General features: G+C 39.1%; 1 protein-coding gene across 1 annotated transcript in view; it reads right to left on the bottom strand.

Moving 5' to 3' along the window:
• LOC150087146 (endoplasmic reticulum transmembrane helix translocase) overlaps positions 1-26869 on the bottom strand; it is a 760787-nt gene that overhangs the window by 552439 nt on the left and 181479 nt on the right. The window contains exon 6 of the mRNA XM_090371851.1: positions 15725-15831. Coding sequence (XP_090227977.1) covers positions 15725-15831 — 107 coding nt within the window. The remainder of the gene's footprint in view (positions 1-15724; positions 15832-26869) is intronic.

The raw sequence follows: 26869 nt of genomic DNA, 5'->3' as shown, positions 1-26869 counted from the left end.
GACAATGTGAATTGCACTTATAGTATGCTGTTTCTTGCTGATGTGTACACTTGAAACCCATAATCTAATTTAGAATGGACAAGTGCACAATATATGCAGAGTAAGGTGCAGCGGTCTGCTCCCCATTTATTGGAGGAGATCGCACATAGGAGGTTCAATCCCCTTGCACACTTTGTCTGTAGTTGACAGATACGTGGTAGAAATGTGAACTTCTTATCAAATATGATCCCCAAGAACTTTGTGTCGGGTGCTACTGGGAATGATATTTTGTCCAAGCTTGAGTTCTGGTTCAGGTGAAGATTCTGTTTGCAACAAAAGTGTATGCAGATGGTCTTCTGTGGCGAGAACCTGAAACCATTAGCCACTGGCCAGGAGTCGATGTGGTCAATGGCATGCTGCAATTGTCGTTCGATGACCCTCATATTGCATATGAGGGTCATCGAACCTCATATGCAATATGAGAAAAGATGCTAAAATCATCTACAAAGAGGGCACCATTTATGGTTGAAGGAAGTTGTTCAGTAATAGAGTTAACTTTGATGACAAAATGCACAACACTTAGAACTGATCCTTGTGAAACTTCCTCTTATTGGAAAAATGGCCAAGAGAGGGTGGATCCCTCTTGGAAAGACCAGTTTGGAAGGAAGTTTTTAATAAAGATGGCAATGTGTCCCCTAAGACCAAAGTTATATATGTCTTTTAAGATTCCATATCTCCAAGCCATGTCATACACTTTTTCCATGTCAAACAAAACTGACACCTGGTGCTCACGTTTCAGGAAATCATCACGAATAGATGCCTCCAGTTGGATTAAATGGTTGCGTGTTGACCTGTTCCTTTGGAAGCCACACTGGAGCGGAGATGGGAGAAATCCCAGGTGCCGTCTGACACGAACTGTATCCTGGAAAGGAGGTCATTGGCTTCTACATACGGCGAGCATTGCTCATTCTTTCTAGGATCTTGCACAAGCAGCTGGTCAGAGCAATAGGACGGTAAGTTTTCGGTATTTTTGAATCCTTTCCCGGCTTCGGAATGGCAAGGACGGTTGCCATATGCCATGAGTCTGGCAAGTGCTCTGCAGTATAGATTCTGTCGTATAGACAGAGCAGGAGGTCCATGGATTCTGATGAAAGATGTTTAGTCATCTCATAATGGACATTATCTGGCCCAACAGCACTCATGTTAGATACGGAGAGCGCCGCTTTCAGTTCCCACTGTGTAAAAGGCTGATTGTATTCCTCACTGGCCTTTGAAGACAGCTTCAGTTGCTGTTTTTCTGATCTTTATTTGAGAGCCAGGAACTCTGGGGGAGATACAATGTTTCTGAAGACACTTCAGCAAATGTCTTCCCAAGAGTGTATGCGATTACAATTAGGCTTGCAATTGTACATCCATTATGTTCGAGCATCAATGAAGGGTGTGATGTATATTTGCCCTTCATTTTTTGAACTTTGTCCCAGATGGTTCTGGGATTGGCAGCTGTGTGAGGGAAGACGCATGTCGGATCCAAGTTTCCTTTGAGCTCTGATGTCTGATGTAACATTCTTTGGCATAGGCATGTTTGAAGGCTATTAAATTAGCTCTGGTTGGGTACAAACGAAATATTCCCCACGCTTTGTTTTGAGCCTTCCTAGCTGCTGTGCATTCTTCATTCCACCATGGTTTTGGAAAACATGGAAACCAGATCAATATCTTTGGGATTGCAACTGCCATTGCTTGGATGATACTTTGTGATGTGCTTTACTGCCTCATTAATTGGCTCAGAAGGGAACGGGGCTAAGAAGGAAACAGGCATTCTGTGTGTTATCAGACACTCGGTCTAAAACACTGATGGATCCAATATCTGTCTATTACAGAAGATTTAGGAGATTAGTCCGGTTGGCCTGCTTCCCTAAAATCCACTCGTGCACACCTACTCGATGGTAAGCCCTGTTACGTCACTTAGGTGGCAACGAACGTGTAGAGTGGTTCTCTTCAAGACGCCTGGTCAGCGTGAAGAGGAAAAGACTAACCCTCCAGCAGACTAGTGAACAGATTAAGATGCAAGTAATGATCAAATTAAAAGAGAACTTCAAAACTAAGTGGATAAAAGCTATTAGAAAAACAAGAAATACAGGAGAAGAAGCCAACAAGATCATGACAAACTCGAAGATAACGTCAATGGATCTTAAGGCAGAGCTGCCCAAGAAAACAGGGCCACTTAAACAAAGATTTGGCCCTACAGAAATTCAAGGAAGAGCTATATCACAGGAATCTTCAGTCACACTTCCCTGAACAAGATATGCATTATGCCTAAATACTCAACAAAACCAAAAGACAGCAGTGGACAAAACTGGATCGTGCAGCTTGACCCATCAGTCTGGCAAGTCCTCTCCCACCAAACAAGGATCAACTGAGGCAGCCACTGCTTCTGCCATCACACTGTTGTCCCAAAGTTTTATGAATGTTGAAGGTTTGGGCATACCGCACTCAAACTGTCCAAACTTGTGGTCACAGCTCTGAGAAGTGTCATGACTATAACAATTGCCCAAACAAAGCTAATGACCCTAACTGTAAGAGCATCGAGATGCATGAAGCTCATTCCATAAGAGACAGCAAAGTGCCCAAGCTATGCCAGAACCAAGAGTTAATACTAGTCGCAAATCAACTATGGCAGGGGTGGCCAACAAGTCGATCGCGGCTTTAATTTCGGTCGATCACGACGAATTTTAAATATATATATATAAAAATAGATTAGTTAAAATCTAAATATCATTATTTTGCGCTCCACTGCATGTGCTTATTATGACTACGTTGAACTACGTGACTACTCTTGTCGCCACGCAGCCGCTAAGCTTTGTTATTGTTATTTGTTTTGTTTTTTTTTAGGAGCATTAGCAACTAAGGCCATATTGCTCCGAGGATATGCGGTGGTCATTCCCTGACTTTTCCGCATCCTCCATATTTGATGGGCACGGGCTCGAACCCAGGTCTAATCAAGAAGCGTGTGCTGTGCACTGCTACTCCTGCCCACCTGGCTACGGAGGTGCCTGCTAGGCTTTGTCTAGTGAAAATTCACACAGTTACGTTGTGGAGAGCATAGTGTGTGTGTCGAATTCTTATTTAGCTTACTTAATATTAATAACTGGACAGTACTTGTATGTTAATTTAATAACCTTTGGTTTAAAATGAATATTACGAAAAAGAGCAAAACGTATCATTTTCATCAAGAGTAGGAACTAGAATACTTTTTTGTAATGATAAAAGAAAAATGTTGTTTGATTTGCAATGCTTCCGTGGCTATACCCAAAAAAGGAAATTTAGAAAGGCACTTCAATGCACTAAGGCTAAGGATCTCAAAGGAAAAAAAAATCCAATCATTTTGCAATGCAAGATCATTTGCAAAAATATCCTGTTTTTGATTTTAATAGTGAGAAATATGATTCTGAAATTAAGAAAGTTGTGGATGATTTTGAAACCAGATTCAATGATTTTAAAACAACTGAAGACATTGTTCAATATATTTCTTATCCATTTAATGTTGATTTAGATACAAAACAAATTGCAGAAAAAAAAAAAAAAAATCGCTGAGATTTTTTACATGGAGAAAATATTACTTAAAAATTAAATTATTACATTGCGAAACGCATCTTCCTAAAAGTCACATCATCAAAAGAAGACTTTTGGAAACATGTTTGCTGAGAAAAGTAGCCAAATGTAAAAAAAATGCAGGAACTTTTAAATTCCAGTTTTGGTTCCACATAAGGGCCTCACATCTGGTGAGAATGGGGTTGGCACATCCAGGGTCCTGAGCTGGATATCATCATTCTTCTCTTTCTTGGTGATCCCCTCCTCCCCCCCTCTCCCTCTCTCTCTCTCTCTCTCTCTCTCTCTCTCTTAGGGTAACTCAATTTTTTTTTGCCTAGTGCAGCAAAAGCCTCAGGCTTCCTTGCACCATATGGCTAATAATGATAATGAATCGGCCTTTTCGTATTTTAAACAAACAAAGACAAAGAATTGCTCTACTCTTACAGACTTGCATACAGAAGATTCTTTACGGTTGGCCTTATCAGGGTATATCCCCGATTTTGAAAGCTTGGCAGATGACATGAAGACAAAAACTTCACATAAATTAAAATTTTAAATATGTATGAATTTAAATTAATAATTCTGAATTGTATTTAATTTTGAAATTTATAAACGTTTTTCAATATGTGTTGATTAACTTTTTTAACCATGTGCAATGAAATTCTTGAGATGGTAGATCACGGCACACTTTGAAGAACAAAAGTAGGTTGCATCACAAATTAAGTTGTCCCCTCCTGGACAACTTAATTTGTGATGCAACCTACAATAGTATAATATCAACGAAGTTAAACTCATGCAAATAAATGCGCAGCCCAAGCAATGGCCAACCAGATTCAGCTCAAAGCAGATATAATATTACAGCCCTATACCCAAATGAAACAAGTTCGGGGATACCCCCTGAGCTACAAAGTTATTTAGGTGGATAGGGAAATACCATGGGCTTCCATAGTCATTAGAAACTCAGACATTACCACCACAAGAATTACTCAGCTTTGCACTGCCTGGGCCACCTGTGCCCAGGTCTTGACTGCCATAGGAACCTTTTATGTAATTGCCCACTATAGCAGACCGGGTGACAGCTGTTAGATTTTTGGAAACTGTTCTCGACACCCTCCCAGAAGAAAAAAATTATTCTTGGTGCAGACATCAACTGCAGATCCCCGGCGTGGCATAGTACTACACCTGGCATAGTACTACACCTGACTGAAGATGCACCACCAATGGCCAGAGACTAGAAGGCTTCTTTAGAAATTTGGCACTTATAATACTGAATCAGCCGAATAACTTGCCCACGTACTGCAACATGCTCTGGTAGTCTACGATTGACATCTCCAAGACGCCAATCATGGCTACAAGAAAGAAATCTCAAAACGTCGCTGACTGGAGGGTTCAAGATACTTGAAAAACTTCGGACCACCAGGTCATAATGTATACAGTAAATAGAAATCTGAACAGACAACCAATTAACAGGATAATCCAATACCGATATGCAATAGACAAGGTCGACTGGAAAATGTTCAACACAGATGTAACTGAAACTGTAGACAAAAAACTGCAACAACTTAAACAGGAGCAGGATCCTAACTGTCTCCAAAAGCAAATCACACAGCTTATAACTCAAGTTTGCAATACTACAATGACAAGGAAGAAGCCATCACCCAGGGCTGTCCTTGGTGAAACATGGAGTTACAAAGAATGAGGATGTCCATACAAAACAAAAAGCATTCCAAAGAGCAAGACCAACTTGGCTAGGGCTGAGGTTGAGAAACTCAGCCGAATATATAGGGAAGCCAGGAACACTTACACAGACAAAATAATGAAATCTAAACAAGATTCCTGGGAATGTTTGGTATCAGTCACTGGGAATGCTGATCCCGTAGGGGGGGGGGGGGTGTACAAAATCACTACTAACAAACTCAAGGGGAAAAAGTAACAACAACAATGAGAACCACACAGGCAACACTGACAACATCCTGGGAGAAATCCTTATCTAACGTCCTGAATACTGCTTTCCATCCACATGTGAACCCAAGCACTGCCGAGCAACTGGACATCTGTAAAGAAAATCAAGACTACTAAAACCAACACACCGAGATACATTTTACAGTAGAGGAACTAAGTGGCTGCTGCCCAAATGTGGGGGAGAAGTGCCTGGGACCTTCTCAAGCTAGAGATCATCAAGAAGGTTGCAGAGTTTACTCTGGATCTGTTATTACAACTGTTTGACATCTGTCTGCACATAGAAATCTACCCTGACAAATGGAAAATTGCAAATTTCAAACTTATAATAAAAAACCTAACCAGGTCTCCTGAGTTTCCGGACTCATACAGACCCATCGCTCTCCTCTCTGTCTGCAGCAAACTGATGGAGCAACTCCTACATGTCAGAATACAGAACCATTATGCAGCTGCAAATTTAACCTTGCCAAACCAATATGGAATCCGATCGGGACACTCCACGGTGTATGCCCTCCTAAACCCCAACAACAGCACCCTGCAAACACTTCTTGATGATATCGATAGACTTCACCGGGGCATTCAATAATCTATGGTGGCCGAGCGACCTCAGCTAACTTATGTAAGTTAACCTACCAAGCAACCTATATAGCATCATAAACAGCTATCTAATAGAAATATCATAGTGAAAGCCCTGTTTCGGCAACTTACCAGAAGAGTTCATTGCGGCTACCCCCAGGGCGGTTAAGGAACATTGTAATGGATGACTTCCTGGCCTTTGACCTGGTGGAGGTCCAGTCACAAGCATTTTGCAGATGACTTCATCCTGGTGGTGGTGGCTGCAAACTACTGGCATAGCTTGATACCCTAGCAAACGACGCACTAAGCAACTTCAATACTGGGCCAAAACACACCTTCTTAGTGTTTCACCAACAAAAACTAAATCCATCCTCCTTAAGGGAATACTGAATTTTGCCAGACCGCCCCAGATCAAGATTTGGAACAAAACTGTCAAATTCTCTCAACAATTAAGTTTACTTGGCATGATGCTTGACAAGAATCTATCCTTCCAGCCACATTTAAAATATATTAGAAAGAAGATTAGGAACTACATTGCTCTAGTTGCCAGGGTCTTCCATCAGGACTTGGGCCCTGAACAAGTGAACCCTTTTGCTTTACTATAAAGCAATCTTCATACCGGCCATCATATATGCAGCCGGTGTCTGGTATGCAAAGGCAACAACAGCTGTTAATAGATGACTTCTGGACACTGTTCAACGATCTGTATTACTCTCAATTTCTCGAGCATGTATGAGAGGATATCATAAATTTTGTACCCTTACCTAGAAATAATAGCCCCAGAAAGATGAAACCACAGTAACTTTAATTGTTTTCTATGTACTCTCCATGTATAGTAACATATTTCTCCCATCTATGGATAAGTTGTTTAATGCCTTGATCATAGAAGTCCACACTTTTTGCCTGAAACAACGATTCCACTTCATTGATGACTTCCTGAGACGAATCAAAGTGGCATCCATGCAATGATATCTTCATTGTATACACCACATTAGTCATTTGTCACCAACCAATCAAAAAATTCTCAACATCTGCATTACACAAATCCAACAGTTGGCAAGAACATTGCATTCGACACTGCTTCTGAAAAGGTGTAAGCAATCTTGGAACCCATCGTGCAGAAACCTTAGACATGTGCAGATGGTCATGTAAAATGCTGTGGGTAGACTCAACAAATTCCCACTGCATTTGCGATAAAATGAATTGTCACACATCTGTCACTCAACACCAGCTGTTCAACCTTTGCAACCGTCTCACTGACTGTGGATGTTGATGGCCTTCCTTCTCTTGACTCATCAAAGACACTTGTACGACCGGCGCCTCCATAGCCAGGTGGGCAGGAGCAGCAGTGCGTAGCACACACTTCTTGATGATACCGGGGTTCGAGCCCGTGCCCACCAAATATGGAGGATGCGGAAAGGTCAGGGAATGACCACCGCATATCCCCGGAGCAATATGGCCTTAGTTGCTAATGCTCCTAAAAACCAAATAACAATCAACAACAAACAACTTGTACGACCGCACTGGAACTCTCGTTTCCACTTTTTTACAGTATCATAGGACGGACAATTCTGCCCATACACAGCTTTCATTTCTTTGTAAATTTCCTGAGCTTTCTTGCCTTGCAAATGCAGGAACATGATCACTGCCTGATACTCCACTTTGTCAACCACAGCATCTTGCCTCCTCTCCCGATTGTTTTTCTTTGGTATGAAACAGAAACGACATGAAATGTTGTCATTTCCGCATCACAAAATAGTGACAAAATGATTTTACTACTGTCCGAAATTTAGTATGCTGCCAAAAATATTTCCACATCAAAAAATTCTTTGATCTGGACCGTCGACAGCGCTGCCACAACAACACCTTAGGGAGATCTGAATTGAGTACCCTTGCCTGGCTCTCTGTTCACCCCTTTCCCCTTGGCAGGGGGGCCAGGTTCTCGCTCCCTCCCCCCTATTTCGCCCAGTGGCCTCATCCCCACTGACTGACTCAGGAATGCCTATTCTATTGTCCCTGTACTTCTATTTGTCCCCTGGTCTTCAGTCTCTCTCTCTCTCTCTCCCACTCTAACTAGACCGACAGTAAGCAGCAGCCAGCCATTATAAATCCACTGCAGGATGGAAACCTCCTCAACAATTCATGTTGAGGGGAATGGACCACAATCTGCCAGGCTGGCGCAGTGAAGATTGACCGTATTTAGCAGTCGGGCTTGAACGCCGGTCTACTCAAAGGGTGTGTGCTACTGCACTCCCGGCACCTGACCACTCGGCTACGAAGGACCGATAGTGGGTACCCCAAACTTAACGTAGCTAAATTACTAACTTGCGTCCAAATTTAACCTCACGCTCATGAAACTATTTCATCCTAATCTAGCTAATAGCATTTACCCCAATTATTTTTTTTATTTTTATTTTTTTTTGCCATTGAAACCCTTGGAAACTAGGTGGCTGGGCCTGACAGAGTACTCAAAATAATCTACTGGGTTGCCTGACCTGCTTCCTCAGGGAAAAGTGTGGGCAACGATAGGGTCTAATTAGCCACTGAAATCTCAGGAAATTAGGTGGCAGGACCTGCCAGAGTAAATAACTATAATACTGGTGTACCTGGTCTGCCTCCATGAGGCAGAGAGTGGACAATGTTGGGTCCCATTAAGAGTCCAGCGGCTAAATGACCAGAGGAACAATGGTACACGACACTACACATGTACAAAATCCGTACACTTTTAAACCTCTGGCATTGATAGTGTTCTGTTTCACACTCACAATGTATAGTACACGGAGATGGAGGAAACCCCTAGTGCCGTTTGACACTAAACACATTCTTACACTCTACTCTAGGGGCCCAATGGCTAAAAGGTCAGAGAAGCAACATACCATGACATTACACAACAGAACAATACCCTCTACACTTTTGTAAAATCTCTAGCTTTCACATAGTTCTGTGTTACACAACATGGAGATGGGGTGGACCCCTGATGCCATTAGACCCCAAACACATTACACTTTATGCTGCAGAGACAGGGGAAACCCCTGGTGCCGCCTGACAATAAACATACACTTTACGCTTATCCAAGGATAATAAGTTCCAGAAAATTCCACTTAAAACAGGGAGCATATTTTCATAATGCGTTCATAATATGAAAGTTACTATGTACTTGTATAAAGTAAAATATGGATTGAAGGAACTGAAAAATGAAAGAATTATTTTATTAGACATTTTTTTATTATATGTTGAACAATATAAGGTTCAGTAAAGTTTATTGAAGTTACATTATTTTTCAGTTTTACGAATAAAGAATGAATCCAGAGTTGCTTGTTTGTTTTGTTTCTTTCAGATAATATTGTGCCGTAAAATTTAGTTATGTCTTTGTACTTATTTTTGCTGCACGATCATGAAGAGGTCATTCTCACAAAAATATTCAAGTGCTTGGTCAATTTCCTCAAGGGGCTCCTTTAATTCTTTAATTTTCAAATCTTCTTAACTGTGGGGACTCAGATAATGAATACTCAGATACTCAGATACCCCCCTTCCCTATATATTGCCAAATTTCAAAATTCTGTGTATTCTGCAAGTGACAAAATTTTTTTGAGCACGATTGTAAATGAATGCCAAAAGAACTGATGAGACTAGTAGCAAAGAAGAAAAATACATGGGCTGTTTATAAATCACTGGGGGATGGGGGGGAACAATTACATAAGCTGGTATAATCTAGTCCAATAACAAAGCAAGGCAAATTATGAGAAGTCCTTGGCTTAGGATGCAAAAAAAAATTCTTTGCTTATTACAACACTAAGGGAAGAACCACTTTTACCTACCAGATAAGAAAAAGTAGTTGTCAAACAGATGTGTGGAAATTTGCCTTTAGCCAGTGGGTAGTTGATTGCTGGAACAAGTAAATAAATTCAAGGAAGAAGTGGACACATTTTTGGAGTGAATGGATAGGGGTTAATGGGGAGGGTTTTTTTTTTTTTTTTGCTGATGCTGTATAAGCTTGCTTTCTTGCATCATATGCCCCTATTGATGCTAATGCTAAAAGTAGTGGTAACATGTATTATTATCATCCTTCATTTGGCTGAAATAATTTTTTATCTAAAATTATCTTATTACCTTCATCTACATTTGCACATGAAGGTTTTAGGATTCGGGATAATAGAGGTATACCAAATTATAACTATTGGGAGTTAAATGATTTTGTGATAAGTAAGAAAATAATGAAAGAAATGATTGAAGCTTAAAATAAATAAGGCACCTGGAGCTGATAATATCTATTCAATTATATTAATAAAGCAGCAAAGAGGTAAGCAAACCTTCAGCCATAATTATTTGAGCATACTTGGATATGAAGAAGAAGAAGGGGGGGTCCTACAGACTGGAGATATGAAAATGCCACTAGCTTTCAAAAAGGAAAAGCAAGTAATCACAAGCATGTAAGGTTGTCCCCTGACCTAGTGAAAATAATGAAGTTAAAGATTAAAGAAGTAATTTGGGATTGGTAAACTACAGGAACCCTTGTATAACATGGTAGTTTAGTTCCTATAAAATGTCATGTTGTGTGAAACCGTGTTATACAGGACTACGAAAAAGTACAAAAAGGGGGTTACGTTCCAAAAGCTAACAAAAATACACTATTTCATTAACAAAATGTTAACAAAAATACACTATTTTGTTAACAAAATGTTAACAAAAATACACCATTCTAGGTTTTGTGCATCTCCTGCTCTCTTTAAAAAATCAGTAATCTGGGTTTGTTTGCTTTTGCTTGATAAATCTGTGAATTTCATCGTATGGAACTAAGCATTTTTGAAGCTGCCTTTTGAACTTTAGGTTCCTTTCATTCAAGAATCTACCTTCAAAAAATAAGATTCTAATTCCTCGGCTAACTTTATGCCTTCCTGTATGCTTTTTAATACTCAAGACTAATACTCAAGATTTCTAAGAGGTACAAGCTAAAGATTATAATGATTTATGCACCAACATCGAGCCATGATGATGAAGAGGTTGAAGCAATGTACACCGAAATTGAGAGTCTTCTAGATGAGCAGAAAATCCACTACACTATTATTATGGGAGACTTCAATGCTAAGGTTGGAAAAACACAAAACAGCGCAGAAAGGGGAACTATAGGAAATTTTGGAATTGGTGAAAGAAATGAAAGAGGTGAAAGACCTGTGGAATTTGCAGAATCTCAAGGACTGTCAGTAATGAACACTTTTTTCAAGAAAAGGGTGAACAGAAAGTGGACATGGAAAAGTCCAAATGGATTAACTACTAATGAAATCGACTTCATCCTAACTAACAGAAGATATATTGTGAATGATGTTACCGTCCTGAATAAGGTAAATGTTGGAAGTGATCACAGAATAGTAAGATGTACACTTGATATAGATGTAGGAAAGGAAAGGAAAACTATGACTCAAGTAAATAATACAAAGGTCTTTGAAATAACAGAGGAGGAGAAAAAGCAGTATGTACTGGAACTTAAGAACAAGTTTGAGCTTCTGCAGACTGCTCAGGACCAAGATATTGAAGAGGAATATTACAACTTTTTGAAAGTGATAAAGCCCAAGAAACCTATAGGGAAACAGAAATCCAAAGAAGAAAACATTAGTCAAGAAACACTTGTCATGATGAACCGAAGACGACAAATGAAAAGCAAGAAAAACACTGACAGGGAGAAAATTGAGTATACTGAGTTATGCAAAGCCATTAGAAAGAGACTCAGAGAGGACATAAGAAGATTTAACACAAGAAAAGTAGAACAAGCATTAAGGGAAAACAAAGGATTTAAATCAGCAGCCATGAGCAGTAATACAGAAAGACAAATGATACTGAAACTGAAGAATAGCGATGGTGTACTTATAAACAGCAGAGAAGGCATAATTCAAATAGCAGAAGACTACTATAGAGAATTATACAAGGAGCAGTGGAATGATGCCAGCAGTGGGGAAGATGGATTGCAAAGTAGCAACACATACGACATACCCGATATTCTTCCTGATGAGGTAGAACATGCATTGAAGGAAATGAAGAATCAGAAAGCCCCGGGGAAAGATGAAGTTACTGTAGAGTTGTTAAAATTGGGAGGAAGAGACATAACACAAAAACTGGCAAGGCTCTTCACAAAGTGTATTAGAAAAGGTGTGACGCCTAAGCAGTGGAATAATGCAATCATAGTTTTGCTGCATAAGAAAGGAGATAAATCAGAAATTGGAAATTATAGACCAATTAGCTTGTTATCCCATATCTACAAGTTGTTCACAAGGGTCATTACTAACAGATTAGAAAGAATATTTGATGAGAATCAACCGAAAGACAAGCTGGCTTTAGGACAGGATTCTCAACTATGGATCACCTTCACGTAATATCACAGCTAATGGAGAAAGCAAATGAATATAAAACACCATTATGCCTGGCATTTGTGGATTATGAAAAGGCATTTGGCTCCATACAGCATAAGGCAATGTTTCGGGCACTGGAAAGACAAGGCATTGATACCCCATATATTATGATTTTGAAGAAAATATATGAGTGTGCTACCTCCTTTATTAGACTAGACAAAGACAGTAAGAAATTTAAAACTGAGAAAGGAGTTCGACAAGGAGACACAATATCTCCGAAGCTGTTTACTGCTGCCCTTGAGGAAGCTTTCAGAAGATTAGACTGGTCGCAGAAAGGAGTCAATGTGAACGGAGAGTACCTAAACCATTTACGATTTTCAGATGACATTGTGGTCGTAAGCCACGATCCCAAAGAATTAGAGGAAAATCTTAATCAGTTATGCACAGCTAGTAAGGATTTTGGACTAAAGATGAATATGGTTAAAACAAAAGTAATGAGGAACAAGTATGCCACAGAAAGGGAAATAATGATTGAAGGAGCAGTAATTGAAAATGTGGAGTCATATACTTATCTGGGACAAGTTATTAACTGTAATAATGATAAATGGATGGAAGTCAAGAGAAGAATAAATTTTGGATGGATAGCATTCAGGAAATATAGTCACATACTGAAGAGCAATATCCCAGTTTGTCTGAAACGTAAAATAATGAACCAATGTATACTCTCCACCATGACTTATGGAAGTGCAACTTGGGCACTCACCAAAAGAATGGAAGAGAAGCTGAGAACTACACAGCGAAGAATAGAACGAATCATATTGGGAATCAGACTGTCAGATAAGAAGAGAAACACATGGATTAGGCAACAAAATCAAGTAAAGGACATTCTTATCAAAACTAAAGAACTAAAATGGTCTTGGGCAGGACACATAGCTCGAAGACATGATGATAGATGGACTAAGAAAATAACAGAATGGTATCCAAGAGGAGCTAGAAGAAAACCTGGAAGACAAAGGCGGAGATGGATAGATGAAATTCACAAGTTTGTGGGTAGTAAATGGATGACCAGTGCTCAAAATAGAAGGAACTGGAAAGTTGCTGGAGAGACCTTCATCCTGCAGTGGATTGAAAATGGCTGATGATGATGATGCTTTTTAGTGAAAAATTTGGAAGTTGAGAATTTTAATCTGCGCTATCATCTTTTGAATTGATTTGGTTTACCTCAATGCCATTTCCACCAAATCTGCTACACCAGCCTCTTTTTCTACCAGTAATTCTTGAACATCTTCAGTAATCATATCTTTTTTTATTTTTAGGAGCATCGGCGACTAAGGCCATGTTACTCTGTTTATATTTGTCTGCAATTGTGTGTCTCCTGAGATTGATCTTCTGCTTTTCTGGACGAAGAACCCAAGTTTCCAGGAGAAAAAAATCTATGCTACCCTCACCCAACTAACTCAGCTACGTGAAACAGGCCCATAAAAATTCCTCCTGTCATTGATGGGATTTTAACTCAGGTCTTTTCCAGCAAGTGTGGGGAGGAGGGCAATTCTATCAACTGTGCTACCCACGAGGGCTTCGGTAGTCATACCATCAAAACCTCCCCCTCCTACCGATGTAGCAAGTTCTACTATCTCACCGATTCCATTTTCTGCCAGTTCAACAATATTTCCTGAATGAACTGACTCTGGCTATACATTTTCCACAAGCATTTAACGTTGACAGTTTTACTTCTTTCAGCGATAAAGCTATGATTCTGATACAGTCCACAATTGAGAAATGTTTCAATGTCTCCATTACTTCAATAGATTTGGAATCAATTTTTCCAAAATCCACTGTAACAATTTTCTGATGTAATGAGTTTTAAAGGTGGATATAATGCCTTGATCTAATGGCTGAATGAAATAAGTTGTATTAACCCAGTATAACTGAGGAGGCAGGAACATAAATTCAATGTTTGGATGACGTAAATCTTTTGGATGGCCTGTTGTGCTATCCAATAGTAGTAAAACTTTGAAATCTAGATTATTCCACAAGTTCAATAGCACAGAACGTAACACGGGGATTTTCCAACAAAATAAAATACAGGAATTTCTGATTTCTCTGTTTTTTTTTGTTTTTTTTTCACTAGCAAGTTAACAGCGGAGATTCAAAAAGAGTAGAAATGTTGAAAAATTACATCCAACTAATAGCAGGGTTTTCTCCCGCACAAAAAACACAAAAATACCCTGTTATGCAAGGTTTACCAAAATTCTCTAACCGTGTTAGAGCGAAAATGTGTTATATAAGTACCGTGTTGTGTGAGGATTGCCACAGTTTATCAATCATGTTAAAGCGAAACAGTGTTGTAGAAGTACCGTATTATATGGGGATTGCCTGTAATTGTGTCTGTAGCAGTGATAGTGAGCTTACCCATCACAACAAAAAAATAAAAAGACCTCAATTACTCTGGCTGAAAGTAAATTTTCTCACTTCTACCTTGCAACCATCCTTTTCAGTTTATATTTATTACACTTACACTGCTTTCATGCAGTTTTCATCCGGTATCATCTGAAAAAGAGTAAGAATACCATCATAATTTAATGTATTCAATTCATTTAAACACGTTAGTAGTTCAATTGGGTCTCCTTGCAGTTACCTGGTTTTCAGATGATTCATTTTAGAGCAATGAAGTTTTTCTTTTAAAGGTAACTGTGTGAAACCGTGATTAATATTGTTGCTCTTCTTTGCATTTGTTCCAACAGATCCACATCATTCCTAAAATCAGACTTCCAGAGTTGTATGCAGCGTCAACTTGAGACCTAACCATTGCCTTATACAACTGGAGAATCATTTCCTTGTCCCTGCTGGAAAAATTTGAATACATAACTGACAGAACCCCATGGGCTATGCTAACAGAGAACTTCACATTGGACTGCTGCTAGGTATCTTTCATTCTACACTGCCTTTAATGTAGTATCAACTAACTGATAGTTATTCTGGGATTACTGTGGCCCATATGCAGCAGCTTGCATTTATTAATGTTCAACCTCAGTTGGCACTTCTCAGCCCATAAATACAATTTTTCTGTCTTTTTGCAAAGAAGTTACTTGAACAAATTTGCTGTGGAAAAAGAAAGTGTTAGCACATATTAATAGCATATGTTCCGAAAAAAATTTTTGGATTAACACCCAAGTGGTTATGTGGCTACTCGGTACTGAGGTTTTCCATTCAATTCCTGTTCATTATAATATTATTATCAAAAGGAAGCATACAGGTTCAGAATAAAATTTTAATCTTACTTTCATTTGAGGTACTGACTCGCCAGTGAGCATTGATTCATCGACTATGCATGGCCCTCGAAGTAACAACAAATCACAGGGCACGAGATTTTCATTCTGTGATCTACCTACAGAAAATGAATATGTTCTTTAAATTCAACAGAACAATAAAGACTGCATAAATAATATATATAAAAGCTATCTCACACTCTGTCAATAATATGAAGCTAAACAATTTTATACAAATTAAATCAACCGAAGTTGTGAAGTCACATCATTACATAACATCTCATATTGTGAATTCCTTCACAACGAGTAAAAACGTCGGGTACTATTTCAATGGCGGTATTTAAATAGGTTATGAATACTATTGTAGATTATGTTTAGTATAATGGACAACAGCTGCAAGTAGCAACCTTGTGTCAAAAGGTGAGTAAATGTATCAAATCTAAACGAGCAACCAAGTGGTGTGTTTCGTACGTTTTCTTCCACACATTTATCCACTGCTTGACACAAAGTTATTAACTGAGGCTACCTAATATCTGATGATGGAACCAAATAGTTCCACAAAACTAGAATAATAATACCTAAAAAGTTTTAATGATTAATGTATTCACCTTCTTGATGATACTATTCAATTAAAAATAATATTAATTAATGACAGAAATTTTACTTCCTCTGGTAAAAAAGAGAGAAAAAAATAATGCAGAGTAGAATTATTTTCTCCAATGGTAAAATAAGTTAAAAGTAAGCCATTAAGACTTGCTAGCTTAAATATAATGTGGAAATTTATCAATTAATATTAGATGATGACTGACTGACTGATCATAATAAAGCTTAAGCTCAAGTGAAGCCCCGAAATTACTGTATTTACAAGTTTATTAAGGATAAATACAAGTTATGCACAGAAAGGTAAATGGTTATAAAAAATATTGTAAAAACTTTTGAATTACAATTTACTCTCAGAGCCAAATTTAACTGCCATCCTTTCGACACTGTCACCTTCCAGTAATGTAAATGGATCAAATGGTAGGATTGTTCTCAAAGATTCATCCCTCTTAGCCATAAACAGTTCTAAGGAATTCATCCTGTGATTAGCAGAAGCGTGCAAATCTCAGGAAACATCATATCTATTAGGACAGAACTCTTTAGTTGTGCAATATCTTTTGGGTTATGACAGAGATGAAACCTTTTAGATAACTCTACAACCAGTAATCAGAGGGATTCAAATCTGTACTGCTAGGTGGCCACTTTGTTTCAAAAGCTTTACTGAAGTTTCTTCCACCAAGCTGTTCTCTTAATAACTCAGTAACTTTCTGGCAAATACATAGTAAGTACCCATCCTGTTGAAAGGTCACCTAGTCCAACAGCCTCCCCCCCCACTTGTTTCCAGTCAGATATCACAATTTTTTTCTAAAATATTTGTGTATCTCTGTCCATTCACATACAGTAATGCAGTGTCCATTAAAAATTTCTTTTAAAAAATATGGCCCAGTTATTAAAGTAGATGTGAAACTGCACTAAACTTATCTTTTCAACATGTAATGATATGTTGGTTATTGTGTGCAAGTTTTCTTCATGATATGGTTAATTCAAGCAACAGTTATTCATATTCACTAACATAAAAGTGGGCCTCTTGAACCCTAAAATACAACCCACAGTTGGGTCATATTCAAGTTGTGCATTATCCAGACAAGTAAAATTCATTTGAAGGCAGCAATTCTAGTGATGTTTTGAGCTTATAGAAGTATGATTCCAAGACCTTGGTCATTATTTTGGAATACAGATGCATCAGTCACCTGTGAACTTCTGAGCATCTCTTTCTTTTTTTTTTTTTTATGAAAACCCCAAACACGAAAGGTATCAAAACCTATAGTACTTAGTACCGTGCATGGGCTGAAGGAGAAGTATGGGGGAAAGGGGATGCCGGAAACTTTGCTCTAGAGACTAAACATGGGTTTCACCACTTCAAGCCTCCAATAAGCAAAGTGGTGGTATAACTTGTTTGTTTGATTTGATTTTTTATTGGCGCATTAGCTTCCAAGGCTATAATGCGCCAAGGTGGTATAACACTGGTTTATGAAAGTCATCTACCACCTTATAGTGAAGATGAGGATAATTTGCTTACAAGTTTGGATAATGTCAGCAATAATTTCTACCTGTATCAAGGCTGATTTTTTGTTTTTTACCACTAATTCATCGAGTCTGTTCAAACTTTGATATCAATGCATTCAAAGAATGAACTCAGAAAAGATCTAAACCTCCCAAGCACTTCCTAATTCATTTCACAAATATACGTGGTCTCAGTTCTAATCTCAACGATGTCCATTTCCACTTCCAGTCTGTATGATTCCTTTCGCCTCAAAGGTGGTACTTGTGCATATGTCCGTTCTGATATTCCCTGTCAGAGACTTGGCAATTTGGAATCTCCTCTCTTTGATCTTCTCTGGCTTAAAATCTCTTTACCTCATTGTGTCAAATTCATCTGTTGTCTCTACCGTTCCCAACTCCACTAATCACTTGGAGCTTTTTGACTTCCTCTCTTTGCAACTTGACTTTCTCCAGTCCAACTTTCCTAACAGTGAGGTAATTTTCCTTGATGATTTTAATGTTCACAACTTCAGCTGGCTTCCGTTTTCTAGTCACACCGACCCAGCTGGTTGAAATGCTGAGGCTTTTGCAATTACTAATGACCTTGCACAGATTGTTCATTTACCTACAAGAATACCGGATAATCCTAATCATACAGCAACATGCTTGATCTTTTTCTCACAAACAACCCTTCTAAGTACACGTTCGAAGTGAGAGGTCCTTTTGGCACTTCAGATCACAACTTGGTGATTGTCTCTTCTCCAATGGAGCCTTTATCTCATGGCTATTCCCAACCTCGTGTTGTTTGGCATTACAAGAATGCAAAATGAGATGACCTGCGAGATTTCTTTTCTTCTTTTCCTTGGTCGGATTACTGTTTCAAACTTCCGATTTCAATGTTTGCTCAGATCGTGTCAGTGAAATTATTCTTGTAGAAATGGAATCCTTTATCCCACACTCCACATTAAAATCTCATCCTTTATCTAAACCTTGGTTTTCCAATAAATGTGCTAAGGCTGTTCAAGAGAAGAATGTTGCATATCGTAATTGGCTTCTATCTAATTCTTCAGTTTCATTCTCTGCCTACACCAAAGCTCGCAACAATTGTAAAGCAGTTATTAATCAGTCCAAACTAGAGTTTGAACAGGCTAAGAGTAGAAAACTTGCTTCTTGCCCTAATGGTAGCCGAGCATTCTGGTCTCTTGCCAAAGCTATTGGCCGCAATTTTTGTCCATCTCTGCTCCCACCTCTGTCCAAACCAGATGGTTCTGTTGTCACTTCAGCCAAGGATAAAGCTGACCTGCTAGCATCCCATTTTTCTTCCAGCTCATGTATTAATGATCTTGGTAAAACACCTCCCACCATTCCCAACACACTCCATTCAATGCCTCCTGTGGTCTTCCATCAAAAGGATATCAGAAGGATTTTGATGAATCTTGATGCTAAGAAAGTTCCAGGTCCTGATGGTATTTCTCCACTTTTTCTCAAAACCTGTGCTCCTGAACTTACTCCTATTCTTTGCCGCCTTGTTTCACTTTCCTATTCCAAAGGTGTTTTTCCTTCTGCTTGGAAATTTGCTCATATCCAGCCAGTCCCTAAAAAGGGTGACAAATCACTCCCATCCAATTATCGCCCCATTGCAATTACTTCTTCTCTTTCTAAAGTAATGGAGAAATCAATTAACCGCCAACTCTTAAACTACCTAGAAACCTTCCGGCTGATCAACGATCGCCAGTATGGATTCCGTCAGTGTCGATCCACTGGTGATATTTTGGCTTATGTTACCCATTTATGGACTAATTCAATGGAAAGGTTCGGTGAAACACAAGTAGTTGCTCTTGATATCTCAAAGGCTTTTGATCGTGTTTGGCATGAAGGTTTTCTAAACAAAATTCCATCTTATGGTTTGCCAACTGTTTTTAGTAATTGGTTATCCAGTTTTCTCTCTGATCGCTCACTGAGGGTGATGGTAGATGGCTCTCTGTCTTCTAACTTCTCCACTAATGCCGGTGTCCCCTAAGGTTCAGTTCTTTCCCCCACTCTTTTCCTCTTGTATATTAATGACCTTCTTCCATTGACTGGAAATCCTATCCATAGTTTTGCCGATGATGGCACATTGCATTCCACTTTCCATTTTGAGAAACCATGTCGGGCTCAATCAGCTTCAACTTCTCGAGAATCTGCTACCAATTCCTTAAATGACGATCTTCAGGTAATTCTCCAGTGGGGCAAAGACAACTTAGTTGATTTCAACCTTTCTAAAACTCAGTCTTGTCTTATATCTCGCAAAAAGGATTCTTCTGCTCCTATGCTTATCTTTAGTGACACTCCGATTTCTAGGCAAAATGATATATCTCTTTTGGGGATTACCCTGACTTCTATTTTCTCTTGGCACAAGCACATTAGAAATATTGCTTCCTCTGCATCTAAAATACTTGGTTTTCTCTTTCACTCTCGGCATTACTTTTCTTCCAAACAGCTGTTCACTCTGTATAAATCGCGAATCTGCCCTGCCATGGAATATTGTTCCCACATCTGGGGTGGTGCCCCCAAAACCTCTGTCAGGCTTCTTGATTCCATTCCGAAGAGGGCATTTATGTTATTTAATGATTCATCTCTAACAGAGTCTCTCCACTCGCTTTCTCATAGACGTACTGTTTCTGCTGCATGCCTCTTCTACAGATACTTCCATGGGCACTGTTCTTCTGAATTGGTTTCTATAATTTCCGCTCTCTCTTTCAAAACATTCCGAACACGTGCCGCCACCAGCCAACATCCATTTACTGTTCAACTTCAAACCCACAGAACCAACTTTTCATCTTCCTCATTTATTCATTCAACTGCAGTTTTCTGGAACAACCTTCCTTCATACGTATTTCCTGAAAATTACAATCTACAGAAGTTCAAGTCCAATGTCATCAAATATCTTCTTTCATCTTCTCAACCTCCAACCCAAGCACGGTACTAAGTACTATAGGTTCTAATACCTCTCGTGTTTGGGATTCACATAAAAAAAAAAAAAAAAAAAAAAGAAGGAATTTTACTTTTCTTCCTTCTTTGTTCTCCTGCAGAATCTAAGGGTAGATATGGTACTACATATAAGTTAGTGCATTTTATCATTTCTATACACAGAAACCAATCAAAGTTGTGCAGTGGAATCATTACATAACATCTCATATTGTGTATTCCTTCACAACAAGTTGCATATCTCATTATAGCTAAAATAAGTAATGCTTCTCCAGTAAAAAAGGCTATTGTTACTTATTTTCAGTGGGCACCACCAACCAGACAGCCATTGCTCTCTGGGGTATTTGGAATAGAGATTTATAGGTATTTGGAATTAGGGGTATTTGGAATTCAGGTTGCCTACCTACTCATCAATGAGTGGGTAGGCACCCCGATGGTATAACAGTTGACAAACCAGTTGTGAACTTATCGCATTAGGGTACATAACCACTCAATGATGAGAAGTCAAATAGCCCTGAAATGGCCATCTGGGTGGTGGCCACTGAGAATAATCATGACTATTCTTCATTAATCTTCTCTACTAGAGAAGACTAAATAACAATAGTCCTCTCTACTACAGAAGTATTACTTACTCAAAGTATAATGGCAGAGGAGACTGGCTGTGAAGGAATTCATAATATGAGATGTTATGTAATGATGCCATTGCCCAACTTCAGTTGTTTTCTCATAGTCTGAAGTATTTTTGCTGTAAATCCTACAGATAGATGTGGTATTATTATAATTTAATATTAACAGCAGGCAAGAGAAATGAGTAGTTCGAAAGTCAGCACCACTTGACTAAAAGAAATTCTACTGCTTTAACATCCATTTGTTATGTGCTAATCAAAAATCGTTACGTTAGACAAAGTGTGTCAGTTCTGGATGTCAATGATATCCATTTCCATCCACAGTCTACCAAGTCCCACTTACTTTTTTTTTTTTGACAAAATCCAAATTATCAGTTGATTTGACCATCGCTCATGTCAGTTGTCCCAATTATTCACTGTATGATTCCTTTCACTTCAAAGGTGGTTGTTGTTTTTAACGACATATAGGCTGCTAGGGCCATATTGTGTCTTTCTAATGGTGAATATGAAATATTAGCTTTAATGTAATAACTATATTTTATGATATATTCCTATACGATTTAGGAAAGTAAATAGTTCTTTTTCATTAGAATCATCTCCCAGAATCTGCAATAAATTTATTGACTGGGTATTAGCAATTGATTTAAAGGTGTTTAAGCAGATATTTTGAAAGTGGGGACAGTCCACTAACAAATGGCGAATGGTCAGTTGTACTTGACATGATGTACATTGGGGAGCACTGTCATTAGTTAATAGATACAGGTGAGTGAGGTGAACATGCCCAATCCTTTGCCTTCCTAAAATTATTTCATCTTGCCTGTTTTTTTGGAAGCTGGAGAGCCACAGCTTTGGTTTCGGTTTTATTTGGTAGAGTTTATTTCCTGGATAACCTTTCCAGATTAATGACCAGCTATTATAATATGCTTTACGGATAATGTGTTTGTAATCTGTATACAGAACTTGAATAGTTTGCGAAATAGTGGTTTCTGGTTGTTCGGCTGCATGATCTGCTCTTTCATTGCTGGCTATTCCAGAATGTCCTCAGATCCAGCAGAATGTCACAGTTTGGTTCAATTCCTTACAGGCAAGTAACTTAGAATGAATCTGTTTTATTACAGGGTGAGAGGAGTTGTTACCACTTATTACAGCAGTGACAGCACTGAGTGAGTCGGTGTATATTAAAGTAGTCGTAATTAAAAATTCAGTTATCCAATCAAGAGCTAAATTAATAGCATAAAGCTCAGCAGTAAAGATACTGCATTCTGTTGGTAATGAAACAGAAATGGTGAATGAAGGAAGATTGCTGCAGCAAGTACTTGGGTCTCAGTTTTTGATCCATCTGTATAGATTTTACAGGCCTCTGAGTTAGAAGAGTGAGTTTCATGTAATTGTGCGATACTGGAGGGGAACAAGGTGTTCTTACCCCACTGTTGAAAATAGTTGTCGTAATTAACAGAAATATTTGTCCAAGGCGGATCAGGAGGTGTCATGTCCTGAAATACATTGCTGATGTCTATATGGCAGGTGGTTCCCCACTCACCATGGAGCCCAAAGGGACGCCCACTACCTGGCAAGCAAAACGAGCTCAGGAGTGGGATGCCAGGCTACCAAGACACCATAACCACACTGCCTCCAGCCTGAACCATGTCCCTCGAACCATGAGGGTAGGAGCATGGCATTGACACGGTTGAACCTTGCAAGCAAATCCAATAGCCAATTGATCCCAGCCAGGCCATCCATGACCACCCATCTTGTCAAAGCAGGTGCCAGAGTGGTGTGTTGAAGCTGGAAGCCTCAACCACCAGAATCCCCCCCCCTTTCTGAATTTCCACAGGTCACAGCGCACAGTTTTTTTTTTTTTTTTTTTTTAAGGAGCATTAGCAACTAAGGCCATATTGCTCCGGGGATATTTCCTGACCTTTCCGCATCCTCCGTATTTGGTGGTCACGGGCTCGAACCCTGGTCTGATCAAGAAGCGTGTGCTACGCACTGCTGCTCCTGCCCACCTGGCTACGGAGGCACCTAACACACACACACAGCGCATGGCAAACACACTGGATTTCATTGATGTTAGCCTGGAAGATAGGCTATTGCCATTGTATACCAGTGACACTAATCTGGAGGATCAGCAGCATCACTGCTACGTGCCCTAACCATGTCAAGGGGCACAAGATAAGAGCTCCATTGGAGGAGACCATCACCAAGCTGGTTTCATCCAGACAGTGTACTTTGAAGGGTTGTTTGTGAGAAAAAGATCAAGCACATTGGCTGCATGGTTAGGATTGTCTGGTATTCTGGTAGATAAATGAACAATCCATATGAGATCATACTAGTAATTGCAAAAGCTTCAGCATCTCAATCAGATGTTCCATGTGACAAGAAAACAGAAGCCAACTGGAATTGTGTGCACCAACCAGGCTAGCCAGGTGAGTAAAGTGCCTGCCTGGCAACCCAAAGGTCGGGGGTTTGAATCACGCCTCGGGCTTGGATCACAGTAAAATGCAAAAACTTTGGGAGGTGCATTATGGCCACAGAAGCCGATGCACCAACAACAAACAAAAAAAAAAAAAAAAAAAAAACCTGGAGTTGCAAACATTAAAATCACCAGGGAAAATTACCTCACTATTAGGAAAAATGGACTGGAGAAAGTCAAGTTTCAAAGATAGGAAGTCAAAGAGTTCCAAGTGATTAGTGAAGTTGGGTGAATGATGGAGGCAACATATAAATTTGACAGAATGTGGTATAGAGATTTTAATCCAGAGAAGATCAAAAAGAGGAGATTCCAAATTGCTAAGTCTCTGACAGGGAATATCAGAACGGGCACATGCACAAGTACCATCTTTGAGGCAAAAGGAATCATACAGAACAACTAAGTTGTTGTTGTTGTTACGGAGGCTTAATGGCACATAAGCTGCTAAGGCTATAATGTGCCTATTCACTTATTATATTAAAACATGAGTTTTCCATAAATCAGAAGAAAATCTGAAATCAGAAATAATTAAAAAGCCCAGTTTGCCTGAGAAAGTCAAAAAATTCAGAAATATTTGCCTTATCACCAATCAGATTTTCAAGAGTTATTGGTTTATGAAGATTAACCAGTGAGATCATGGATGAAGTTCTGGCTTGTTTATAATAGGAGCAGACAATAAGAATATGTTTTATTCTTATTGTCTGCTCAAATTGTTAGAACAGGAGATGATCCACCACAATGTGTACATTGTGGTGGATCATCCCCTGCCAGTAAATGAAGGTGGGTCAGATGAGTATGTCCTATTCTTGCCCTTGAGAGGACTACTTCTTCTCGTCTCGATGTACAGACACTGGAGCGCCAAATTTTCGGGTCTTGTTTAAACTGAAAGAGTTTATTATTAGTCTGAGAGTGCCACAGTGCTGTCCATTGTGATAGGCAAGCAGCATGAATGGTTAGTGCATAATCTGATGCTGGAACAGGGATGTTTGTTAAATCTAAGGTAGTTGGATTTTTTGCAGCTTTATCGGCCAGTTCATTGCCTAAAATACCGGAATATGCTGGAATCCAGCAAAAAGTGACCTGTTGATTGGGTTCTTTAATTTGCAGTAATAAGCTTCTGATTTCATCTAGAACAGGATGAACTTTATCTGAGGAATTACATAACGACATGATTGAGCTGAGGGAATCAGTGTAAATCACAGATTTTAAGGAACAGTTAGAATAGCGATTTTCTAAAGCTAGTTTTATTGCATATAATTCAGCAGAAAATATACTAAATTCTGATGGAAGGGAAGCTGATACAATTGTATTTGGAAACACTGCAGCTGCTCCAACATTTGAATTAGATTTAGAGCCATCTGTATAAATTGGGGAGAAATCAGAATATCTTTGAGTGTGAACTGCATGAATTTGGTTGATATTTGATGCTTGCAAAGAATTCTTTCTCCATTGACAGAGGTAAGTGTCACACATTGGAAGAGGAGGAGGAGTCCATGGAGGTTGAGTATAAGTTGCTACCTGCTTTACGGAATGGATGGAAATATTCCAAACTTGCACCAGTTCAAGAAGGCGAAGACCAGCTGGTTTTACTATGCTAGGTTTGTTTCTGCATAGGATTTCTAACGGTGGGTTAAAAAGGTATGACTGAACGGGATGAGAGGCACAACTTTGTATCTTGACAGCATATTTCAGTAACAGTGTTTTCCTGAGTAAAGTTAGTGGGGGCTCATGAGCATCAATGTAGAGACTATGTGCTGGCGATGTTCTGAATGCACCAATTGCAATTCTCAAAGCACTGTGCTGAATGGGATCAAGCCAGCGTAATGCAATCTTTCTGGCAGAATCATAGATTGGAGCACCATAATCGAGACGGGATCTGATTAATGCCCTGTATAACCGAAGAAGGGAGGTACGATCTGCACCCCATGTTTGGGCAGATAAAGCTCTGAGTATGTTTAACTTTTTTATACATGAAGTCCGTACATTTTTAATATGATCTAGGAAATTTAACTTATTGTCAAGGGTTAATCCTAGAAATTAGATGTTGCTAGTGACCGGGACAAAGACGTTAGAAATTTGAAGTTCAGGATCTGGATGAAGTTTGCGTTGTCTACAGAAATGGTTAGCAACTGTTTTCTGCTGCGAGAGCCGATAGCCGTTGAGGCTCGCCCATTGTTGAATTTTATTAAGTGATATCTGAAGCTGTCTTTCAATAGACCTCATGTTTTGAGAATGACAGGAGATGGAAGGGTCATCTGCATAAAGGTAAGTCTCAACTGTATTTGGAAGCTGCTTAGTGATAGAATCTATTCTCAGAGCAAAAAGAGTGGCACTCAGTACTGATCCCTGTGGAACACCTTCTTCCTGGATGAAAGTTGGGGAAAGGGCATGTTGATATCGAACTTGAAATGATCTAGTATGTAGAAAGTTCTGAACAAATATAAGAAGATTGCCTCGTAGTCCGAGAAGGTAAAGATCACTAAGTATACCATACTGCCAGGTGGTATCAAAAGCCTTCTCTATGTCTATTGAAACCATTACTAGATGTTCATATTTGACAAAAGCATTACGGATGGCAAATTCGGCCTTGACCATAAGATCTAAGCATAACCTGTTTTGACGAAAGCCATGACTATGGCTCATTAGATGTTCCGACTCAATGATCCAGACGAGTCTTCTGTGGATAATTTTCTCAAGGATTTTACTGAGGCAGCTTGAGAGAGATATGGGTCTATAGCTATTTGGGTTGGATGGATCTTTTCCAGGCTTCAGGAATGCCAAAATTGTAGAGTAATACCAAGATGCTGGAAAAACATTTTCTAAAAATATGCGATTGTAAAAAATCAGCAGCAAGCGCAAAGCTTTGTCATCAAGATGTTGTAGCATGACATAATAAATCCCATCTGGCCCAGCAGCACCATTGCGAGCTGTTCTAATGACATGTAAAAGTTCAGAATATTGCAGAGGTTTGTTATACGGGAGAAGACTGGCAGTTTGAAAATGAATAGCATG

This window comes from Mastigoproctus giganteus, chromosome 4 (genome assembly GCF_048544385.1).
Source record: "Mastigoproctus giganteus isolate SK-2022 chromosome 4, ASM4854438v1, whole genome shotgun sequence".
Lineage (NCBI taxonomy): Eukaryota > Metazoa > Arthropoda > Arachnida > Uropygi > Thelyphonidae > Mastigoproctus > Mastigoproctus giganteus.
The sequence above is the reverse complement of the archived record's forward strand: the minus strand, read 5'-3'. Positions and strand labels throughout refer to the sequence as shown.